This window comes from Cavia porcellus, unplaced genomic scaffold (assembly GCF_034190915.1).
Source record: "Cavia porcellus strain 051 isolate PalLab524CR breed Dunkin Hartley unplaced genomic scaffold, mCavPor4.1 scaffold_25, whole genome shotgun sequence".
In the NCBI taxonomy this organism is placed as follows: domain Eukaryota; kingdom Metazoa; phylum Chordata; class Mammalia; order Rodentia; family Caviidae; genus Cavia; species Cavia porcellus.
In genome coordinates, this window is record NW_026947508.1 from 38,541,112 (window position 1) to 38,559,712 (window position 18,601).

The window sequence follows — 18,601 nt, forward strand, 5'->3', positions numbered from 1 at the left end:
GGTTGAAAGAAAAGAGGCGGTGCAAGCCTCCTGGGCATGCGCCGCCCGGTTTGGAGGCGGGTGCTTCTCCGGAGTTTGGTTTAGACAGCGTGGAACCGCGCCCTGGCCGGGGAGTGTAGAGCGGTCCCGTTAGGTCTGCTGAGGCGATGGCCGAGCGGGTGTGGAGGGTGCTGACCACCCTGCTGGCGGCCACTGCCGCTTCCTCCCAGACTAACGTGGAATCAGAGGCCGGGTGGGACTTGGCGGCGCCTGATCTGCTGTTCGCCGAGGGGACAGCGGCCTACGCGCGCGGAGACTGGGCCGGGGTGGTTCTGAGCATGGAGCGGGCGCTCCGCTCGCGGGCCGCCCTGCGCGCCCTCCGCCTGCGCTGCCGCACCCAGTGCGCCGCGGACCTGCCCTGGGAGCTGGACCCCGGCTCAGCCCCGAGCTTGACTGTGAACCCGGGCGCCGCCGCGCTGCAAGACCTGCGCTTCTTCGGGGGCCTGCTCCGCCGAGCCGCCTGCCTGCGCCGCTGCCTCGGGCCGCCCGCCTCCCATGCGCTCAGCGAGGAGCTGGAGCTGGAGTTCCGCAAGCGGAGCCCCTACAACTACCTGCAGGTCGCCTACTTCAAGGTTCGGACCAGCCCAGAGGAGGGTGGCCGGGGTCCTTCCGAGACAGGAGTGTTTGCAGGCAATCTGGGACACTTAAGAGGCCAGCAGCGAAGAGTGCGCAGAGAGAGGGTGGGCTGGGGAGCTCTCCTTGGATGCAGGGAAGGCAGGGAACCTGCCAGCAGATCCAGCCGGCTGGCCTTTATGGGCAGATGCTAACTCCAAGGGTTCCGCTAAGGTTAGGGTCCAATCCAATAAAAACTTGATCTTTTGTTCCCTTCCGGAAGACTTCCTAGAGAGAACTAAAGCGGAAGGTTGGGTCTCTCCTGTCCTGATTGCATTGTAAGTGTCAAAGTGAGAAGCTAGGAACTCTACAATGTCTTCCTTCCGGTTCACTGTCTAATGATGCTTTTCCTGCTGCAGAGTCCAACTGCACTGTTTCAGACGTGGGATTGCCACGTCGCCAGCAGGGTATGCTTGGCCCCTCCCTGTGGGGACCCTCTGGCTAGTCAGATCCCAAAAGAAAATGAGTGCTTTTAGGAATGCCACTGTGCTGTAAATGTAAGTGTACAAATAGACTTGGACCATGTGAGGCTTGTGTGATGATACTGAGAGGCCATTTGTTTCCATACCACTGTTTTAAGCATTTGGGTTTATTAACTCATTTACCCAGATCTTCACTGTATCTTGAAAAGTGGATACTACTGTCAGTCCCATTTTATTTAGGAGGGAGAAAAAGGAACCATGCTGGATATCTATTATGTCCACAGTTTAACAGATACTCAGTCAACCAAAAGAGAGACTTTGAGTCTCTTGGGGATCCCAGAAATCCACCTTCACAAGAGCATTGGGCTTGTGCAGTTCCTCTCCATTTCTCCTAGTACCTGTTTAAGTATACTGGTGTTTTGAGGCCAAAATAATTGGGGTATGGCTTTGGCAGTATCACTTAACTGCACTACTAAAAATTCTTTGACAAACATTATTGAAGTCTAGTTCTCAGATGAGTGATTAAATGGTTGACTCTCTTGTCTTTCTTTGCTGCTAAGAATCACTGTAGTGAGGGTTAGTAAAGGAACTTTAGGTAAGACTGGGGGCACAAAGGAAGGAGACCTAGCTTTATCTCTGAGATACTAGGCTTGAAAGAAGAGGTGACATTGAGCCTATCCTAAATACTTAGCTTGGGAGAAAGATTGACCATTTCAGATAGAGGGAAAAGTGGAGTCCAAGCAGAAAGAAATTCTACTGCTGTGACTAGGTTATTGGGTTATGTGTAAGGAACAGCAAGAGAGGAAACTAAAAAAATTTTAGTGAGACCAGATTCAGGAGAGAATTCTGCAGAATCATCAGAATTGGGTTTGCCAATGCTAGTTCTGGAAACCATATAGAACCACTTCCATAGGGTTGGAAGGAGAAATTGGTAGCAGCAAAAACAATTAGAATTAAGAAAACTGTGCTTCTGTCCACAAAACAGAAGTAAGTTACAGGTGCCTAGTTAACAGTTTGAGGAAAGCGAAAGCAGAGAAAAACCTAGAAAGAAGCAGTATTGAAAAGTAAGGGAGAGTCAATCCATAAAAGGACAAATGAGAGCATTTCTAACTTTACGTTAGAAACTGAGGTGCAGAGATAAGAATTTACCCTATATCCCTTAACCAGGCTTGACTCCTTTAGTATGCATTTACTAGTACTGATGATAAAATCATTCTTAGCACATTAAGGATTCAGCTAACATTTGCTGAGCACTTCCTTTGTTGAGTCAGATACTGTTTTTAAAGCTGCATGTCCGCCTGGGAATACCGGGTGCTGTAGGCTTAAAATTAAAAAAAAATAAAAATAAAAAATAAAGCTGCATGTCTACTGTTGAACCCTTCAACAATCCTATGACATCCCCAATGAATACTGTCTCCAGATAACAGACTAGAGAACTGAATTGGAGAGCAGACTTTTAACAACTTACTCTAAATCACAGTAAATGAGTCATTAAGCCTAGATTTGTTGCTAGTCTAACACCAAAGCACATTAGATTGTTGATGATTTATTTTGGGTCCTGTAAATGAAGCTTTGTTGCTTTGATGTACTAGACTCCATTCCTGTTGATGGACTGATGGACATTATTGTGGCCTGTAGCACATTTTTCCCTTATTTTTTTTTAATAGACATTTGTTTTAATTTGATGAGTGCTGGGCTTTGAGTCAGAAAATACCATATCTGGCTTTTGAGAGGGACCTTGGGATTTTTTTCAGCCACCTACCTTTGACCTGTGTGTCAAAAACTCTTTGATTTTATTTTATACAGAAAGAAAACTTTCTGGGGAAATTCTTAGCACAGTTTGTTATCTGCTTTTCACTACTCCCAAATCCTTAAAGCTTTATACTTGCTTTAGTTTAGTAACTACATTTGAATGTTAAGATTCTATTACCTGGGTAGCCAGTCTTCATAGCTCCCCCTACAATGTGCCGTTTGTTTTAAGGTAGAACTTTGCACCACTAAAGTACTGCTTTCTGTAATTTGGGAAGGCCCTAGGGCTGATTAGGGAAATAGCTGCAGATCTCTCAGAACACTGTGCTCCTAACACCCTGGCTTGTGGTTCCTGCAATAGGTGTGTTTGCTGTGGCTGGCAGTGCCTACGCCGCTGGCAGTGCCTAGGCAAAGGCTTTGGGAGGTTGGGATTTCCTGTTTACTGAGGACTGCATGTATCAACACAAGCCTTCCAAGTTTGGATGTAAGAATGATATTCTGGGCTTTATCCTTAGATAAACAAGCTGCAGAAAGCTGTAGCCGCAGCACACACCTTCTTTGTGGGCAATCCTGAGCACATGGAGATGCGGCAGAACCTTGACTACTACCAAACCATGTCTGGAGTGACAGAGGCCGATTTCAAGGATCTTGAGGCCAAACCCCATATGGTGAAAAAGACTATCCTCTTCTCTCTCTGTCTCTCTTTTGTTTAAAGTGACATTCACTAGGATTGTTTCCTGATTACAGAAGTAGTAAATGTTCATAATACACCATTAAAAAACATAGAGAAGCATGTAACAAAGTAGTCATTGGTTAAAAAAAAAAGTAGTCATTGGTAATACTGTCATCTGAAGAAGACCAGTAATTAATATTTTTCCCCGTTTTTTTAAGTTTTCCATATTGAATTTCTTAAAACTGATTTGGTATTACATTGTGTATTTATATTTCATCATCCTTTGATCTGACATTTTTTTGTCCTCTTATATTTTAGTAGTTTGTAAATAAGACTGTTAGAGAGACTGTGGGCTGCGTAGCCCAGCAATAGAGCACATGCTTAGCATGCGCAAGGCCCTGGCTCCAGTCCAACACCAAGGGAAAGAAAGAGAATATTAGACATACCATCAGAATCAAAGTGACACCCCTGCACCCCACCCACCATCACCATGGAGTTGGGAAGCAACATCCTCAATCCCAGAAAGATTTTTTTTTCAAGACAGCCTCACTATGTAGTTTAGGCTGGCCTTGAACTCATTTATGGAACCCAGGCTGGCCTCAAATTTGCAGCAATTTTCCTGCCTCAGCCTCTCAAGTGCTGGATTATAGGCATTTGCCACCACACATGGCCCCAGAGTGACTTTTAAAAGTATATTATGGGTGGCTGGGGATTTAGCTCAGCGGCATAAGCGCCTGCCTTGCAAGCAGGCAGTCGTGAGTTTGATCCCTGGTACCAATAAAAACAAAAAAGACCAAAAAAAAAAAAAAGTATATTATGGATGGCCAGGGATACAGCTCAGCAACACAAGCACCTGCCTGGCAAGCACAAGGTCAGGAGTTTGAGTCCCAGTACCATAAAAAAAGTATGTTATGGGGCTAGAGCTGAGGCTCAGAATAGAATGTTTGCCTTGCATGTAGGAGGCCTTAAGGTGAATCCCCAGTACCTACAGAAAACTATAAAATTACAATGAAGTCCTATAAATCTTTCAACCAGATTACAAGTTAAATGTTTATGAATTTCAAGAAGAACATGTAAAGCCCATTTACAAAAGACCTTCATGCACCAGGTATGGTGGGACACGCTTATAATCCCATCAGTTAGAAGGCTGAGGCAGGAGGATCACAGATTTGAGATCAGCCTGGGCTACATAGCAAGTTCAAGGCTGGCCTGACTGACAGCAAGATGCTACCTGAAAAACCTAAGCAAACAGCCTTTATTGTGTAGCAGTCACCCTACTTTCCGCTTTCCATCTATAACTGAGGAGTAAGCATTAGGACCCAGGGGACGAGGGCAAGACGCATGTGGCATGAGTTTGAGTGCTCCTTCCCCCCAGTAGCATGAGTTCCGGCTCGGAGTGCGACTCTACTCGGAGGAGCAGCCACTGGAAGCTGTGCACCACTTGGAGTTGGCGCTTCAGGAGTACTTCGTTGCTGATGAAGAGTGCCGTGCCCTCTGTGAGGGGCCTTATGACTATGATGGCTACAACTACCTGGAGTACAACGCTGACCTCTTCCAGGCCATCACAGGTGCTTGCTGTTCATGCCCACCTCTGCCAAGTCTCCCAGGGCTAAAAGTTTGTTGTCTTGATGACACAGACAGAGCAGCTGCAGCCTCATTCCTTGCTAAATTTCTAAGTCTGGGAATCTGGCTAAAAGTTGTTTCCACTTGAACTTGTCCCTAATAACCAGAATTTGAATCCTAAAGTGTGACTTTCTAGTCGTTTCTCATCTTAGATTCCTTTCAGATCACTATGTCCAGGTCCTCAGCTGTAAGCAAAACTGTGTCACCGAGCTGGCTTCCCATCCAAGTCGAGAAAAGCCCTTCGAAGACTTCCTTCCATCGCATTATAATTATCTGCAATTTGCCTACTATAACAGTAAGACTTGCCTTCTTTCCTTCCTCTCTGCTGCCTTAATTTAGAAGTTAAGTCAGAACCAGGTGTGTTGGTATACCCCTGTGATCTCCGCACTTGGAAGCTGAGGCAGGATTTCAAGTTTGAATGCAACCTGAGCAATTAAGCAGCTTAGTGAAACCCTATCTGAATAAAAAGCAAAAGTAGGACTGGGGATGTAATTTAGCCAGAGCCTCTGGGTTCAATCCCTGTACTGCAAAAAAAATAATAAAACAAAAAACACTAAGCTATCCAGGTAGGGTTTACAGCCACTGTACCTCCTTAACATGGCTGGCTTCTTTCTGGGCTTTGGAACTCTAGGACCTATGTCTCTTATCCTATCACATTTATAATCTAAATTTGCATTTGAATTAATAACAAAAGTAAGGGTGTACAGCTCTTCAAAGCAGTTTACAGGATGTTTTCAGCCATCCTATCTAGGAGAACACTGCTGCTCTTGAGGGCTTGTCAATACCCAGACACTCAACAAACCAGCAAGTCTTTACCGAGTTCTTGCCCAGAGTGTTACAGCCTATTCAGAAATACACAATGTCAGTAGTTTGAGTTGAGACCAACAAGAACTGTTCTGCCAGAGAGGTATGATATGTCTTTGAAATCTTCCTCCCCCTTCTCAAATTCCATGGGAAGAAAGGTAAGAAGATGAGAATACTTCTGACTAATGATCACCAGGTATGTTAGGGCAGGATATTGGCAAGTATTTTAATTACAGAGATGGGCAGGCAGATAAGCCTTAATTCTTTCCTGTTTCTTTTTTTTTTTTTTTTTTTTGAATTTTTTTTTTAATTTTATTTAAGGAGAAAAGAAAAAAAAAAAGCAGGGAAAGGGTACAAGTTATACAGATTTACAGAAAAAAAAATGAACAGTAGGAAATCACAAGTTAATGGATTACATATTGTCATCTTAGAAATAATTGTTCAAGTCACAAAATTAAAGCTTGTAAAGTGGACATTCCATCAATGATACTGCAAACAGTTCTGTTCATTGATCCAATAAAACTCTGTGATATCAATCTCTATCTTATACACTTAAATATACATGCAGTTATATAGTTTGGAGCACTTTCTTTTCCTCTCTTTTGTACCATGACTATTACACATTTTGGGTTTCATTGCTCCCACGGTTCTTATTACTTTTTTGGAAGAGAGTAAAACCAAATGTGACATAACAGAACAGAATCGGTCAAGTCAAAAGGGTGGACATAATAGATAATGTAAAAACATAATACAAGGTGATCAACAATGGTTACCATAATGCCTCCCGCTATCTCTAATAGAATTGCCTATATCATTAGTTATAATACAATTGAACAAAACAGTAAAGAATAAAACCGACAAAACCAAAACATTGGAGACATTGTAGGTCTTCAAAAGTAGATAAAAGTCAACAAGAATGGGCGTCATAATGAATCTCATTATCTTCACAGCTGATGCCTAAACTTTCGAACCTGATACTATCCAGCAAAACAGAATAGGGGAACATCAGTCAAAAACAAGATGGTGAGAGTAATACAGGGCTTTAAATCAAGGTAATGAAAAGTCAAAGTGGGTTACTATACTATATCCTGCTATTTTTTTTCCTTTAATTAAAAGGATAAAGATAAAAAAGTAAATAATGGAGTGGAGATTGAGATAAAAGAGGGCATAACAACGAAACAGCGCAGATCAAAACATAACCATTTAAGCAGAATAGTGTTTCACCACCAGATAATCCTAACCTAAAAGTAGTTACCATATTGTTTCTTTCTTTGAAATCCTTGAGTACAACTTCGTATACTGTAGCATTAAGTATATCAAAACAATGTAAAACCATTCAAGAGAATGACAGCATTACAGAGTATTTAGAATCGACTAACAGAAAATGAACAATGGTTTCTGTGTAATCTCCTTGTCTTTAAAAGGTTTTTGCTTATACTATCGTACATAATAAAATCCAATAAGATACAGCCTATTTAGACCATTGGAGACAGAAGGACAAAAGCTAGATGAGACTTCAAAACAAGATGATACTAAATCAGTATTACCTATTAAGATGTCATTTTCTCCAAAATAGCTGTTCCTATCATCCAATCTTCTCTGCCTCATTTCTGTTAAGCTCTTTTTCTGTCAGTAGCTGTCAGTTTGTCTTCTTCATTTTGTTCTCTGCTCCATTCGCTGTGGCCTCTCTGCCATTATTTCTGGATTCTTTGTATTTTTCTTTTTTTAGAATATCCTGCAATACTCTCTGTAGAGTTGAATTGGTGGTTGCAAATTCCCCCAGTTCCTCTTTATCCTGGAAGCACCTTGTTTTTCCATCAATTTCCAGGGACAGTTGTGCAGGATATCTCAATCTTGGCTGGAGATTATTATCTTTCAATGCTTGAATTATTTCCCCCCACGCTCTTCGTGATTTGATGGTTTGTTCAGAGAAATCTGCTGTAATTCTGATGGGTGTTCCCTTGTAAGTGGTCTGTTTCTTGTCTCTTACAGCTTTTAATATTCTGTTCTTGTATTGAATTTCTGGAATTTTTATTATTATATGCCTGGGTGTTGCTCTGTTTGGGTTGTAGGTAGCTGGGGTCCTGTATGCCTCATACATCTGAGTATCTTTACCTTTTGCTAAATTAGGAAAATTCTCCTGGATTATTTCTGTGAGTAGCTTTTGTAGTTCACTTGTTTGTGTCCCTACTTCTTCTTTTATGTTCTTAATCCTTAAGTTATGGATCCTCTTATCATCTTCTTGTCTTTGTATTATTGCTGTTTGTTTCTTTGTTATTTTTAAGAAGTTTTTCATTTCATTCTCCCATATTACAAGTCTGCCCTCCAGTTCAGATAGTCTGTCCTTAGTTTCTTTCAAGCTGTTATGCCAGTCTTCTATAGACTTCTTAGTATCTTGGTAGTCCCTTTGAACCTGCTTCACGTATTCTATGCTTTCTCTGTTTTCTCCATCAAACAATTCTCCCCTTTTTTTCTGTTCTTCCATTCCACCACCTGTTTTTTCTTGGGTGGTACTTAGCATTTCTCTAACTATTCTGCATACTTCTAGCTTCAGGTCATTGATAACTTCATTCCTGAATTGGTCTATGAGGCTCTCTATATGGTGCCTTATGTGTATTGGTGTGGTGTCTGCTATTGCCTGTTTCTCAGAATTGGAGGCCGAGGAGCCTTTCTTGTTGCTGCCTCTTCCCATGCTGCCTCTTCTTCTCTGTTCCTTATATATGCAAGCTTATATAAGAGGCCCAGCTTCTCTCCCAGTCAGCCACAGCCTGATCGAATTGCGCCAGTTAGTTGTTCCCGCTCACCGCTGCGCACCAGGGAGTTACGGACCAGGCAGCCTACGCGTTTCCCCTCCCGGCCACCGTCAGGCTCTGGGATCTGGGTTGGGACAGCCTACCAGGTCCGCTGGCAGCGTCACGCAGGCCAGGCACTTTTCACCAATCCCGCCCGAGAGGGGGATGTGTGGCTGGAGTCGCCACCACGCCCTGCTCCCGCAGGACTGCTCGGGCCCAGAAAGTCCTCCGCTGGAGTCAAACTGTGGTAGAGTGTCAGTTTCTCTCACTCACCTCACCACAAGTCAGTGCACGCCTCCCTGCCGTTCGCAGATTGCCGTTCTCAGAGCTTCTGCGTGTCTCTTTCCTTGCTGAGCCACTGTAGAGGCAGCCAGCCGCCGCGCGGCGGGAAACCCAAATCGCGGCTTACAATGGCGCAGTTCCAGCCTCCGCACCGAGGCTTTTCTGTTCCTGTTTTAGCACCAGGACTGCATTCCAAGTTGGCTTCTCTCAGCCCAGTTCGTTTCTGAGTCAGCAGAGCATATCTCCACCTGCCTATGTCTCCTTAGTCCGCACCATTCCTGGCTTCTGAGCCGAGTCTTTCAGAGAGCCTCCAGTAGTTGCTGTTATCTGTCCGCCATGTTCTCCCGGAAGTCAATTCTTTCCTGTTTCAATGAAGACATGAGACACCCAAAAATCAGTTACATAGTCTGCATACTTTATAACTTCTGCCCTCAAGTCAGGCCATTGTACTAGATAACAAGCAAGTACCACTTTGACCTACTGTGCCTCAAGCTTCACTGAGACTGCACACTATGTGGCTTTTGGTTCCCTGGATTACACCCTTTCCTCTAAGCCAGTTTTTCTTGCTTTGCAGTTGGGAATGTCACACAAGCTATTGAATGTGCCAAGACCTACCTCCTCTTCTTCCCCAGTGATGACGTGATGAACCAGAATCTGGCCTATTATGCAGCTATGCTTGGAGAAGAGCAGGCCAGCGCCATTGCCCCCCGCAAGGTGAGGTTTGCTTCATGGGGGGTGACTGCCAGCTGATTCTAACCAGACGGGGAAAGAGTGAGATTGCAGAGGGGCACAGGGACACAGGCTGTGGTGGTGCCTGGGTTCATGTGCAAGGAATAGATTCTGGTCACCATGCACCAGCCACAGGCCACTGCATAAGTCAGTTCATGGCAGCTGTGCTGATTAAATAAGATGATGGGCCACTCTGCTCAGGATTTGACCTAGACAGGACCTCAACAAATGCTAGCTACCTTCTTTCCAGGAGAACTGTAGTTAACAATGGTAAACTTGCCATATGGATTATTGTCTCTCTCTATCCCGAACTCACTCATATAATCATAGAGGAGAAAAAGAAGATGCATATGTGTATGTATGTGTGTATGTTAAGCAAGACAGGCTGGGAGTGCCATCTCACAACAAGATGGTCAGCATCTAGTGGTCAGAGAGGTCAGCTACACGAAAGTGGGTCTCCACATAGGAGAGGCTGGCAGAAGTATTTCGTTGCTTTGCCCTCAGTGCTGGCGTGGTTCCTGATACATCACAGGCACTCAGTAAACCAGCACTGAGTGAATATGGGACAGAAGTGGGGTTTATTCTCTAGTAGTCTAATTGAATTGCTGGAGGAGGTTAAATGAGATAGCACACGTGGCTTGGCATCTAGCACTAGGTGAAAGGGGCAAATATTTAAACTCCTAAGGGAGAACTTGGGTTTGAGTGTAGGTCTCTGCTCCCCTAGTTCCCTTCTATCACCGTAAACAAGAGGCACATCCCCTCTGCCCTTCGTTTCCCCATCTGTTGAATGAGGACAGCAGTGTCGCTGCAGGGTGGTTAGGGTTAGCACGGTGGTAAAGACTGAACGAACAACAGGGAGTTGCCTGGCACCTGAGTTCCTTGCCTGAGCATAGCTTGCTGCAGTGTCAAGGGGGCTTCTGCCCCTGTGAAGTATCTTTCCACCTCCCTGAGGGTCACCAGATTTTCTTCCTAGAGATTAGTTGGGGCTGGGTTAGGGGAGAAAGGAGGGCTTTTCCTCCAAGGGCAACCTGTTACACCACTTTCGGAAGTTTCACTTGTGCCAGGCAGGAGGAAGGAACCCTTGAGCACAGAAGAGCGGCCTTTGTCCCCACTGGGGAGCAGACCTATCATGATGGTGGGGAAAGGACGCCTCAGCCACACAGAGAGCAGAAGGCCGCCCAGGGCCCAGCTCCAGGGGCTCCTCTTCTCATTTCCTCAGAGTGCCCAGGAGTACCGCCAGCGCAGCCTGCTGGAGAAGGAGCTGCTTTTCTTCGCTTATGACATTTTTGGAATTCCCTTCGTGGATCCGGTGAGCCCCAGTGGGGGCTGGAGAGGGAAGTGGGGCAGCACTGAGGGGCCGGGGGGCGGTGCAGCCCTGGGGAGTCCAAGCCAGAGGCAAGTGTAGGATGTGTGGACCTTGAGGATGAGTGACAGCAGGAGGATGGAGGAGGATCCTGGGCCGCAAGAGCTGCCACCTCGTCTCCTACAGGGAGCAGGTGATGAGGCAGATTGCCTCTAGGGGCCCTGCCTCACACCTTGAGACCTGAAGATACGCTATCCCTCTGCCTGCTTGCAGGACACATGGACTCCCACAGAGGTGATCCCCAAGAGACTGCAAGAGAAACAGAAGTGAGGCCCTTGAAGAAACTGCATGATTGGATCGGTCTGACGAAGCACTTGAGGCTTCCTGTGCCCAGGCAGATGGGAACTCCTGGCCATGGGTGGGGGGGTCCAGTGTGGGAAGCTGGGTGGGAGCACAGGGCCAGCCCAGCCCAATCCCCAGAGCTGCTGTGCTTACAGGTCTGAACGGGAGACCGCCGTGCGCATCTCCCAAGAGATTGGCAACCTCATGAAGGAGATCGAGACCCTGGTAGAAGAGAAGACCAAGGAGTCCCTGGATGTGAGCAGGCTGACCCGGGAAGGTGAGAGGCTGGAGTGTGGCGCACATCAGGTCAGGCAGGTCACACGGTGGTAGTGGGACTTACCTTTGCCTCGGCAGCTGTCCTAACTCACCGAAGGGACTTCTGCCCGAGTCTAGGTCTTTAGCCAGGAAAGACTTCTGTGTGTTTACTCAAGCAGAAGTGGCCCAGACTGGTACTGTACCTCATTCCAAACTCTTTTTCTCTTAACTTTTTTAACTCTTACCAAGACTCAAAATCATCCAGCCTCGCTGGCTCTCTTCCTCCTCTGCCCCTGCCTCCAGTCCAGGGAGGCCTCAGTGATGGCTCCACTCAGCTCTTTCATCTTTCCCACCTTCTTCCTTTCCCGTTGCTTCGGGCCTCCTTAGGCCACATCACCTCCTGTGTGTGCCCCTCTCTCCTGGTCCCACCTGCCCTTCCCCCTTCTCACACACACAGGTGCCAGGCTCACCTTCTGGGCACTGGGACCCTGAGCCCAAGCTCCCCTCCTTTTTACCTGTCTTCACCTGCTAACCCCTGCTCTGCATCAAGTGGAGTGCTCTTTATTCCTGGGCCTGCGCTCAGCCCACACATTCTGCTTCCTGCTGTCCCTCCTGATATGCTTGCCTTCCCACTGTCTGTGCCTGTGAGGTCTGCATAATTGTCCTACAGAGCCTCCATAACTTTCCTCTCTGTACACTTCTGAGGGCATTGCAGCCTGCTTGCACTGGGCGTTGTGTGACTGTGTCTGTGTGTGTGTGTGTGCACCCGCACACATGCCTGTGCTGTACTTGGGTGTTACTCACTCACCTCACCACCTTGCGCTCACTGACCCTCAGTGTAGAGATGGGGTTGAATCAGTTCTCTAGAATGTCCCCAGCACAGAGACATCAAAGAACCGTAAGGAAAAATGGTGGCCTTTGTCCTGCCATTGCTTCTCATAACTACCTGACAGGTGGGTTAAGCAGATTGTTAAAATCTTTATTTTACATAGATGGTGACAGTGATGTTGATAGTGCCTACACAACATTAGCCCTCATTTTGAGTGTTTGCTATAAGTCAGATACTATCCTAAGTTCTTTAACTTGCCTTATTTATTGTTAACATGAAACTTACAACTAGATGTTTGAAAGATAAGAATTTAATTAATTTAATCAACCTCAAAGAGATTGAGTAACTTAGCTCAGGTCATGCAACTAATCAGCGGAGGATCCAGGAAGCTGATTCCAGAGCACAGATGTTAAAATGTGATTATGATGTTTACTCAGCTGTACACAAAAGCCCAAGGGCCAGCAGCTATGTAGTGGCAAAGTGAAGACCAGGATGTAGGTCTCATCTTTAATTCCAAGTCCTATCCTCTGGACCGCCTTCCCTGTGGAGGTGACTGAGGGAAAAGTTTTCCAGAAAATAGGAAACAACTGGAATTTTGATTCCTGACAAACAGGTCATGAGAAGAGCTACTGTAGGACTTAGCCAACCTTTTTGCTTTGCAGGAGGGCCCCTGCTGTATGATGGCGTCAGTCTTACCATGAATTCCAAACTCTTGAATGGCTCCCAGCGGGTGGTGATGGATGGCGTGATCTCTAACGCAGAGTGCCAGGAGCTGCAGAGACTGACCAATGTAAGAGAAGCCCAGCTACTGCCCGCCCTAGGGGTACAGTGGGCCCCTTCCACGGCCTCTTAGAAACTGAGCCTGTGCCTGCCCTTTGCTTCCCACAGCCGGCCTCCCTCTTCTCAGGCCTTTAGCTGCCCTGGCTAACTTCACCTTGTCTTTGGACCTTGTAGGCAGCAGCAACTTCAGGAGATGGCTACCGAGGCCAAACCTCCCCACACACCCCCAACGAAAAGTTCTATGGTGTTACTGTCTTCAAAGCCCTCAAGGTATAAAAGTAAGGTGTGGGCCTCCTGGAGTGTGAGAAGAGGGGTATCTGACTCTCTGAGGGGGAGAGGAAAGGGGAGTTTCAGGTTTGGGGAGGAACTGGGGACCATGGCAGAAAAGGAAAAGGAGTCTTACTGCTGACATTCCATTGCCGTGGGGTGGGAATAAGTTATGAATGAGGTTAACATGGATCCGGGCGATTGCACCAAGTATGATAAAATGGGATGAGCGAGACAAACTGATCGCCAGAGCTATGCGATGCAGTCTGAAGAAGGGTGCATCCCAAAGGTCCATTTTCCCCAGCAGGTGCGCAGGTTGTTCATGATAAGTACAAGGAGGGAGAAAAAATATGGGGGTGTCAGATGTGAGGAGCAGAGAGACTACACCCTCACAGGAGCCTGGGGGCTTCTTGAGACATGGGGTCTCAGACCTCATTGTCCCTGGTAGCGCACAGGACATTAAGGGGAGCTGACGATTGGTCTCCTTGGCAGCTGGGGCAGGAAGGGAAAGTTCCTCTGCAGAGTGCCCATCTGTACTACAATGTGACCGAGAAGGTGCGGCGCATCATGGAGTCCTACTTCCGCCTGGACACCCCCCTCTACTTCTCCTACTCCCACCTGGTGTGCCGCACAGCAATCGAAGGTGGGCCTCGTCACCCTGCAGCCTTAGGCTCTGAGCACACCATGCCCACAGTGCTGGACCCTGAGGACAGGGACAGAAGTGGGATGCTGTCCCTTCACACTAGTCAGGGAATCCGCACACAGCCTGGCTGCAGCCCGGTGTGCCGAGAACAGTTGTAGCTTCAGGGGAGTCACAGTGACCCACCTGGCAGCCAGGAAGCCTCCCTGGAGAGGTTGTGGCAGTTGATAGGCTGAGTACATTGTGGGAGTTTCCGAGGGGCCATGTAGGTACAGTACCCCAGTAACTGAGGGTACTAAGAAAGTTTTCAGATTATGGAGTATGTCTGGAGTTTGTGGTTTGTCTCTTAAGTCAGTCATAGGCTGTGTTGCAAGCTCTCTGCTGCTGTTAAATGCCAGGTTTCTGGGAGAGCTGTGTAATTGTCAAGTCAGAGAAGGTACCAGATTATTTTGCATTCCCTCAGTCTCGCAGCGGTGAGGTGCAGCTAGGCCGTAGGCCTTATATGTGGCCTGCAGTGGGCTGTGTCATGCCATCACCCTCGGTGGACCCCTGACACTGACATGCCCTTGGTAGGTGGCTTCTCTCTCCCTCAGGATGTTCAGGGTTTCTGCAAGTCTAGGCACAGCCAAAGAAATGTGTCAGACATAAGACTTGTGTCACAGAGCCTTAAGGTAGGGGAACACTGGTGTAGCCAGCAGGGAGCCAGGGTAGGATCATCAGACAGCGAGGGACTCTGCACAGCCTCTGTTTTCAGAAGGTTAGTTTTACTGCTGCTGCTTTTGAAGATTCGGTGATTGTGAACCAGACATAAGGCTGGGCTCAGGAGTAAGCTAGAAGGACAAGGACGATGGCTTGATGCCATGACCTGGAAGCAGGAGTAGAGAGAAGAGAAGCCATGGCGGGGGGGATGAAAGGGCCCAGTGATTGGCTGGACAAGTAGGGGCAGCTGAGGGGTCAGTTCCATCCCCACGCCGTGTGTGCTGGGAAGGTGTGTCCTGTGTCCAGAGCTGTCTGCTGGCATCGTACAGTAAGCCCAGCTGTTCTCCTCTGTGTCCTCCTGCTCCCAGTGCCCCCTCCAAAATTGCCTCCTCGTGTGTCACCTCTCCTATAGGCCCTTCCTCTCCTCCCGCATAGCTGCTGCAGGAGTCACTCACTGGATTGTACCTGTTGCCCTCCTGATTCCTTGTGTTCACGTCTCTGCACCTTCCTGTTTTGTGGAGTTGAACCACCAACAGGGTTAGGCCACTTGGTCCAGGATCTGCCTTATTGGAATCCTTCCCTGCTTCCCCAGCAGCAGCCTTGTCCCAACCCCTAAACTGTGGCTTAGACAGAGAACCCCCACACTGTTCATGACTCGAGCACATTTTGGGGAGAACCCACATACCCCATGCCAGTGAGAGAACTACAGTGTCTCCCACATGCCCCAGCACTAACCCAGGTTACCTTGGCTGCAGAGACGCAGGCTGAGAGGAAGGACAGCAGCCATCCAGTCCACGTGGACAACTGCATCCTGAATGCTGAGACGCTCGTGTGCGTCAAGGAACCCCCAGCGTACACATTCCGGGACTACAGGTGAGTGAGTGCAGGTGGCAGGTGTGGCGCAGGTGGCCTGTGAGGCCCCAAGTCCCTCTACTCTGCCGGTTCGCCCTCAGCACACAGTATGTGCACAGGTCAGGGGCAGAGGAGTGTGACAAGTAGGACTGTGCAGCGGGACTTGGCACAACAGCACCCAGATGAGCAGGAGGGACTCCAGAGGCAGTGGTGGGAACTGGAAGGGCTGCAGGCTCTTCTTGGCTTTGGAGAATCGTCTTGAAGCTGCTTTCCTGTGCAAGGGCACCGTGCAGCTGCTGGACAGGCACGAGATGGTGAAGGCAGAGGGAGGAAGGGTCATGTTGGGGTGTGTTGCCTTTCCCAGTGCCATCCTCTACCTAAACGGGGACTTCGATGGAGGAAACTTCTATTTCACCGAACTGGATGCCAAGACTATGACGGTGAGTGCCTCTTTGTTTCTGTTCCTGGAGCTGATGTCCAGTGCATAGAAAAACCACCTGGGCTTCCCTGAGGCCAGTGCCCCTTCCCCAGCCCAGGGGCTCTGAGATATTTGTACCCTAACTGCCGCTGTCCCAGGCCTCCAAGAAACCAAGCTAAAGTTGCCCGTGGCTTTTCTGTCTTTCCCCTGTGTTCCCCTCATTTTGACTCCTGTAGGCAGAGGTGCAGCCCCAGTGTGGAAGGGCAGTGGGATTCTCTTCAGGCTCTGAAAACCCACACGGAGTGAAGGCTGTCACCAGGGGCCAGCGCTGTGCCATTGCCCTGTGGTTCACCCTGGACCCTCGACACAGTGAGAGGGTAAGAACTGATCTGGTCGTGGGAGGGTCCTGCTTCCACTTCCTCCTCCCCAAATCCTGCTGCTGGAGGTGTGGTCACAAGGAGCACTGGACTTGGGACTCCCAGCTCCAGCACCGTCACTGTGGTCACGCTGCCTGATCCTCCCTAGACCTTTCTCCTTACCTGTCGGCAGGGCCCAGGTGGGATGGGGTCTGAGCAAGGAGTGGTGCTGAGTCCTCGCTTCTGTACTTGGGCATAGCTCAGCTGTCTACCTGAGGGTGCAGGGGCTGCCGGGAAGGAGGGGTGTGTGGAGGCTGCAGGGCAGCACCTGCATTGCCCTTGAGGAAGCAGCAGCTGGAGGAGGGCAGGTACCTGGCCCCAGCCCCTCTGAGAGGCAGGGTTTGTGCTTGCAGGACAGAGTGCAGGCAGACGATCTGGTGAAGATGCTGTTCAGCCCAGAGGAGATGGACCTACCCCAGGAGCAGCCCCTGCACACCCAGGGGGACTCACCCCAGCCTGGACAGGAGTCCGCCATGGGCAGCAAGATGAAGCACAAGGACGAGCTGTGACAATGCCAGGTCGCAGAAGGACCAGCGATGGGACCATGGGGAGAAGCTCCATCCTGCTGCAGGCCATGGAGCAGGGGGCACCTTGGACTGCTACCCAGCAGAGGGCATCCTGCTCATCATCTTCCCTGTGGTGCTGCTGTTGTTGGAGTGGACCTAGAAGGACACCACTCCTCTCTGGGCCTGGCTAAAGGCTTGGGACTTGGGCCAGAGCCACCAAAGGGCTTGCACAGGCAACTGTGTGACAGCAATAAAATATTTAAGTGTCTCTGTAGGCAGCCAAAGAATACATGATGGGTGGGTTCTCGTTTGGTTTGTGGAGAGTGGAAAGATGCTCCTCCTGCCCCAGCAGCTACGTGACAAACTGCTGTGGGCAGGGTGCAGTGGCCTGTGTGACACTAGAAGTCCTGGCTAGAGCCCAATCCAGCCTCTTCCAGACACCTAGCCAGGTACTCTGAAGTTGTCTGTGTAACAGGGGTCATAGTCCGCACTCTGCCCACCTTCCTGAGTGACTGTGTAACCCAGGTACAGTGCTAGAGATGGTAGCACTTTATGAACTGGCTGAATGGCTGGGGTTATCACTAACCCTCTTGTGGCAGAGAGAGGCAGTCAACAGTGTTGTGGCATGTTGTCCCCATGGTACCCACATGCTTCCTGCTCTGCTGGTTGGCCTGAGAGCCACATTTCAGGGCTTCCCTGTGCCAGATGACACTGGTAGGACACAGTGTGCAGCTGGAGATTCAGCCCCTGGCCGTGTCCCTAGCACTAAGCCCATCACCTTCCCTGTGCTGGAGATGTCAGGGCAGGAAGAGCAGAAACCTGCACTCTGAGGAGTCCTTTAGTCAACTAATGTCTACACATTGAGCATCAGCTAAGTTCCTGGTGCTGAAAATATAACAGGGCACAAAACAAGCCTCAACTTTATAGACTGTCTGTTTTGTAGGGGAGACAAATAATAAACTATAATGTATGTGATTATTTTTGTGTGTTTAATCCTTGGAAGTAGAAAAGAAAGCAAGTCAGGTCCCTGAGGCAGGTGGAATAGCCAGGAGGCCAGCAAAGTAGTACAGTGGGCCATAGGGGTGAGCAGGGAATACGTGGGTGCCCCAGCAGTGGTGACATCTGACGTGGTAAAGGGCTTCATGCACAACATGGAGGCTAGGCTGTGGGCGCAGGGAGACCCGTGAAGGACGGCCGAGCCATTGGGGAGAGGAAAAGATGGCTTGGGCCAGGGTGGGTGATAAAGGCAGCAGCAACCAGGCTCTAGGTCTGGTCTTAGCACGGTGCTAACAGGAAGTGCTGATGGATTGCCATGAGCGGTGAGGAAGGCACCCAGAAGCCTAAGCAGCTGGACAACAAGCTGCCTCTTCCTCCCATAGCAGCCTCCGGGGAAGACACAGGAGCAACTGGTGTGTGTAGGAACCTGGAGTTTGGTGTAGATGTGCAAATAGGGCTGGAGGGTGGTGGGACCCTGCTGAGAGCCAGGGGGTTAAGAGAGATGACATCCTGGGGTCTGACGAGGGTATCAGGAGGGAGTGTGGTGTCACACATTTCCTAGGGCGTAAGCAT

The 18,601-nt window shown here is 48.6% G+C and overlaps 1 protein-coding gene across 1 annotated transcript; it reads left to right on the forward strand.

The window, feature by feature from the left end:
* Positions 1–50: 50 nt before the first annotated feature.
* On the forward strand, positions 51–18,007 carry P3h1 (prolyl 3-hydroxylase 1). Its single transcript, XM_003462506.5, has 15 exons — positions 51–611; positions 3,338–3,490; positions 4,874–5,063; positions 5,282–5,413; positions 9,571–9,710; positions 10,945–11,034; positions 11,302–11,354; positions 11,526–11,647; positions 13,117–13,244; positions 13,409–13,504; positions 13,994–14,144; positions 15,596–15,713; positions 16,057–16,132; positions 16,347–16,487; positions 16,880–18,007. Exons 1-15 carry the CDS (start codon positions 147–149, stop codon positions 17,033–17,035), a joined length of 2,211 nt encoding a protein of 736 aa, XP_003462554.1. The 5' UTR covers positions 51–146; the 3' UTR covers positions 17,036–18,007.
* The last annotated feature ends 594 nt before the right edge of the window (positions 18,008–18,601 follow it).

Coding starts and splice junctions, on each gene's coding strand:
- P3h1 (XM_003462506.5), top strand. CDS start 147: ATGGCCGAGCGGGTGTGGAGGGTGCTGACCACCCTGCTGGCGGCCACT. Junction 5,064..5,281: donor CCTCTTCCAGGCCATCACAG/GTGCTTGCTGTT, acceptor GATTCCTTTCAG/ATCACTATGTCCAGGTCCTC. Junction 11,648..13,116: donor GAGCAGGCTGACCCGGGAAG/GTGAGAGGCTGG, acceptor TTTGCTTTGCAG/GAGGGCCCCTGCTGTATGAT.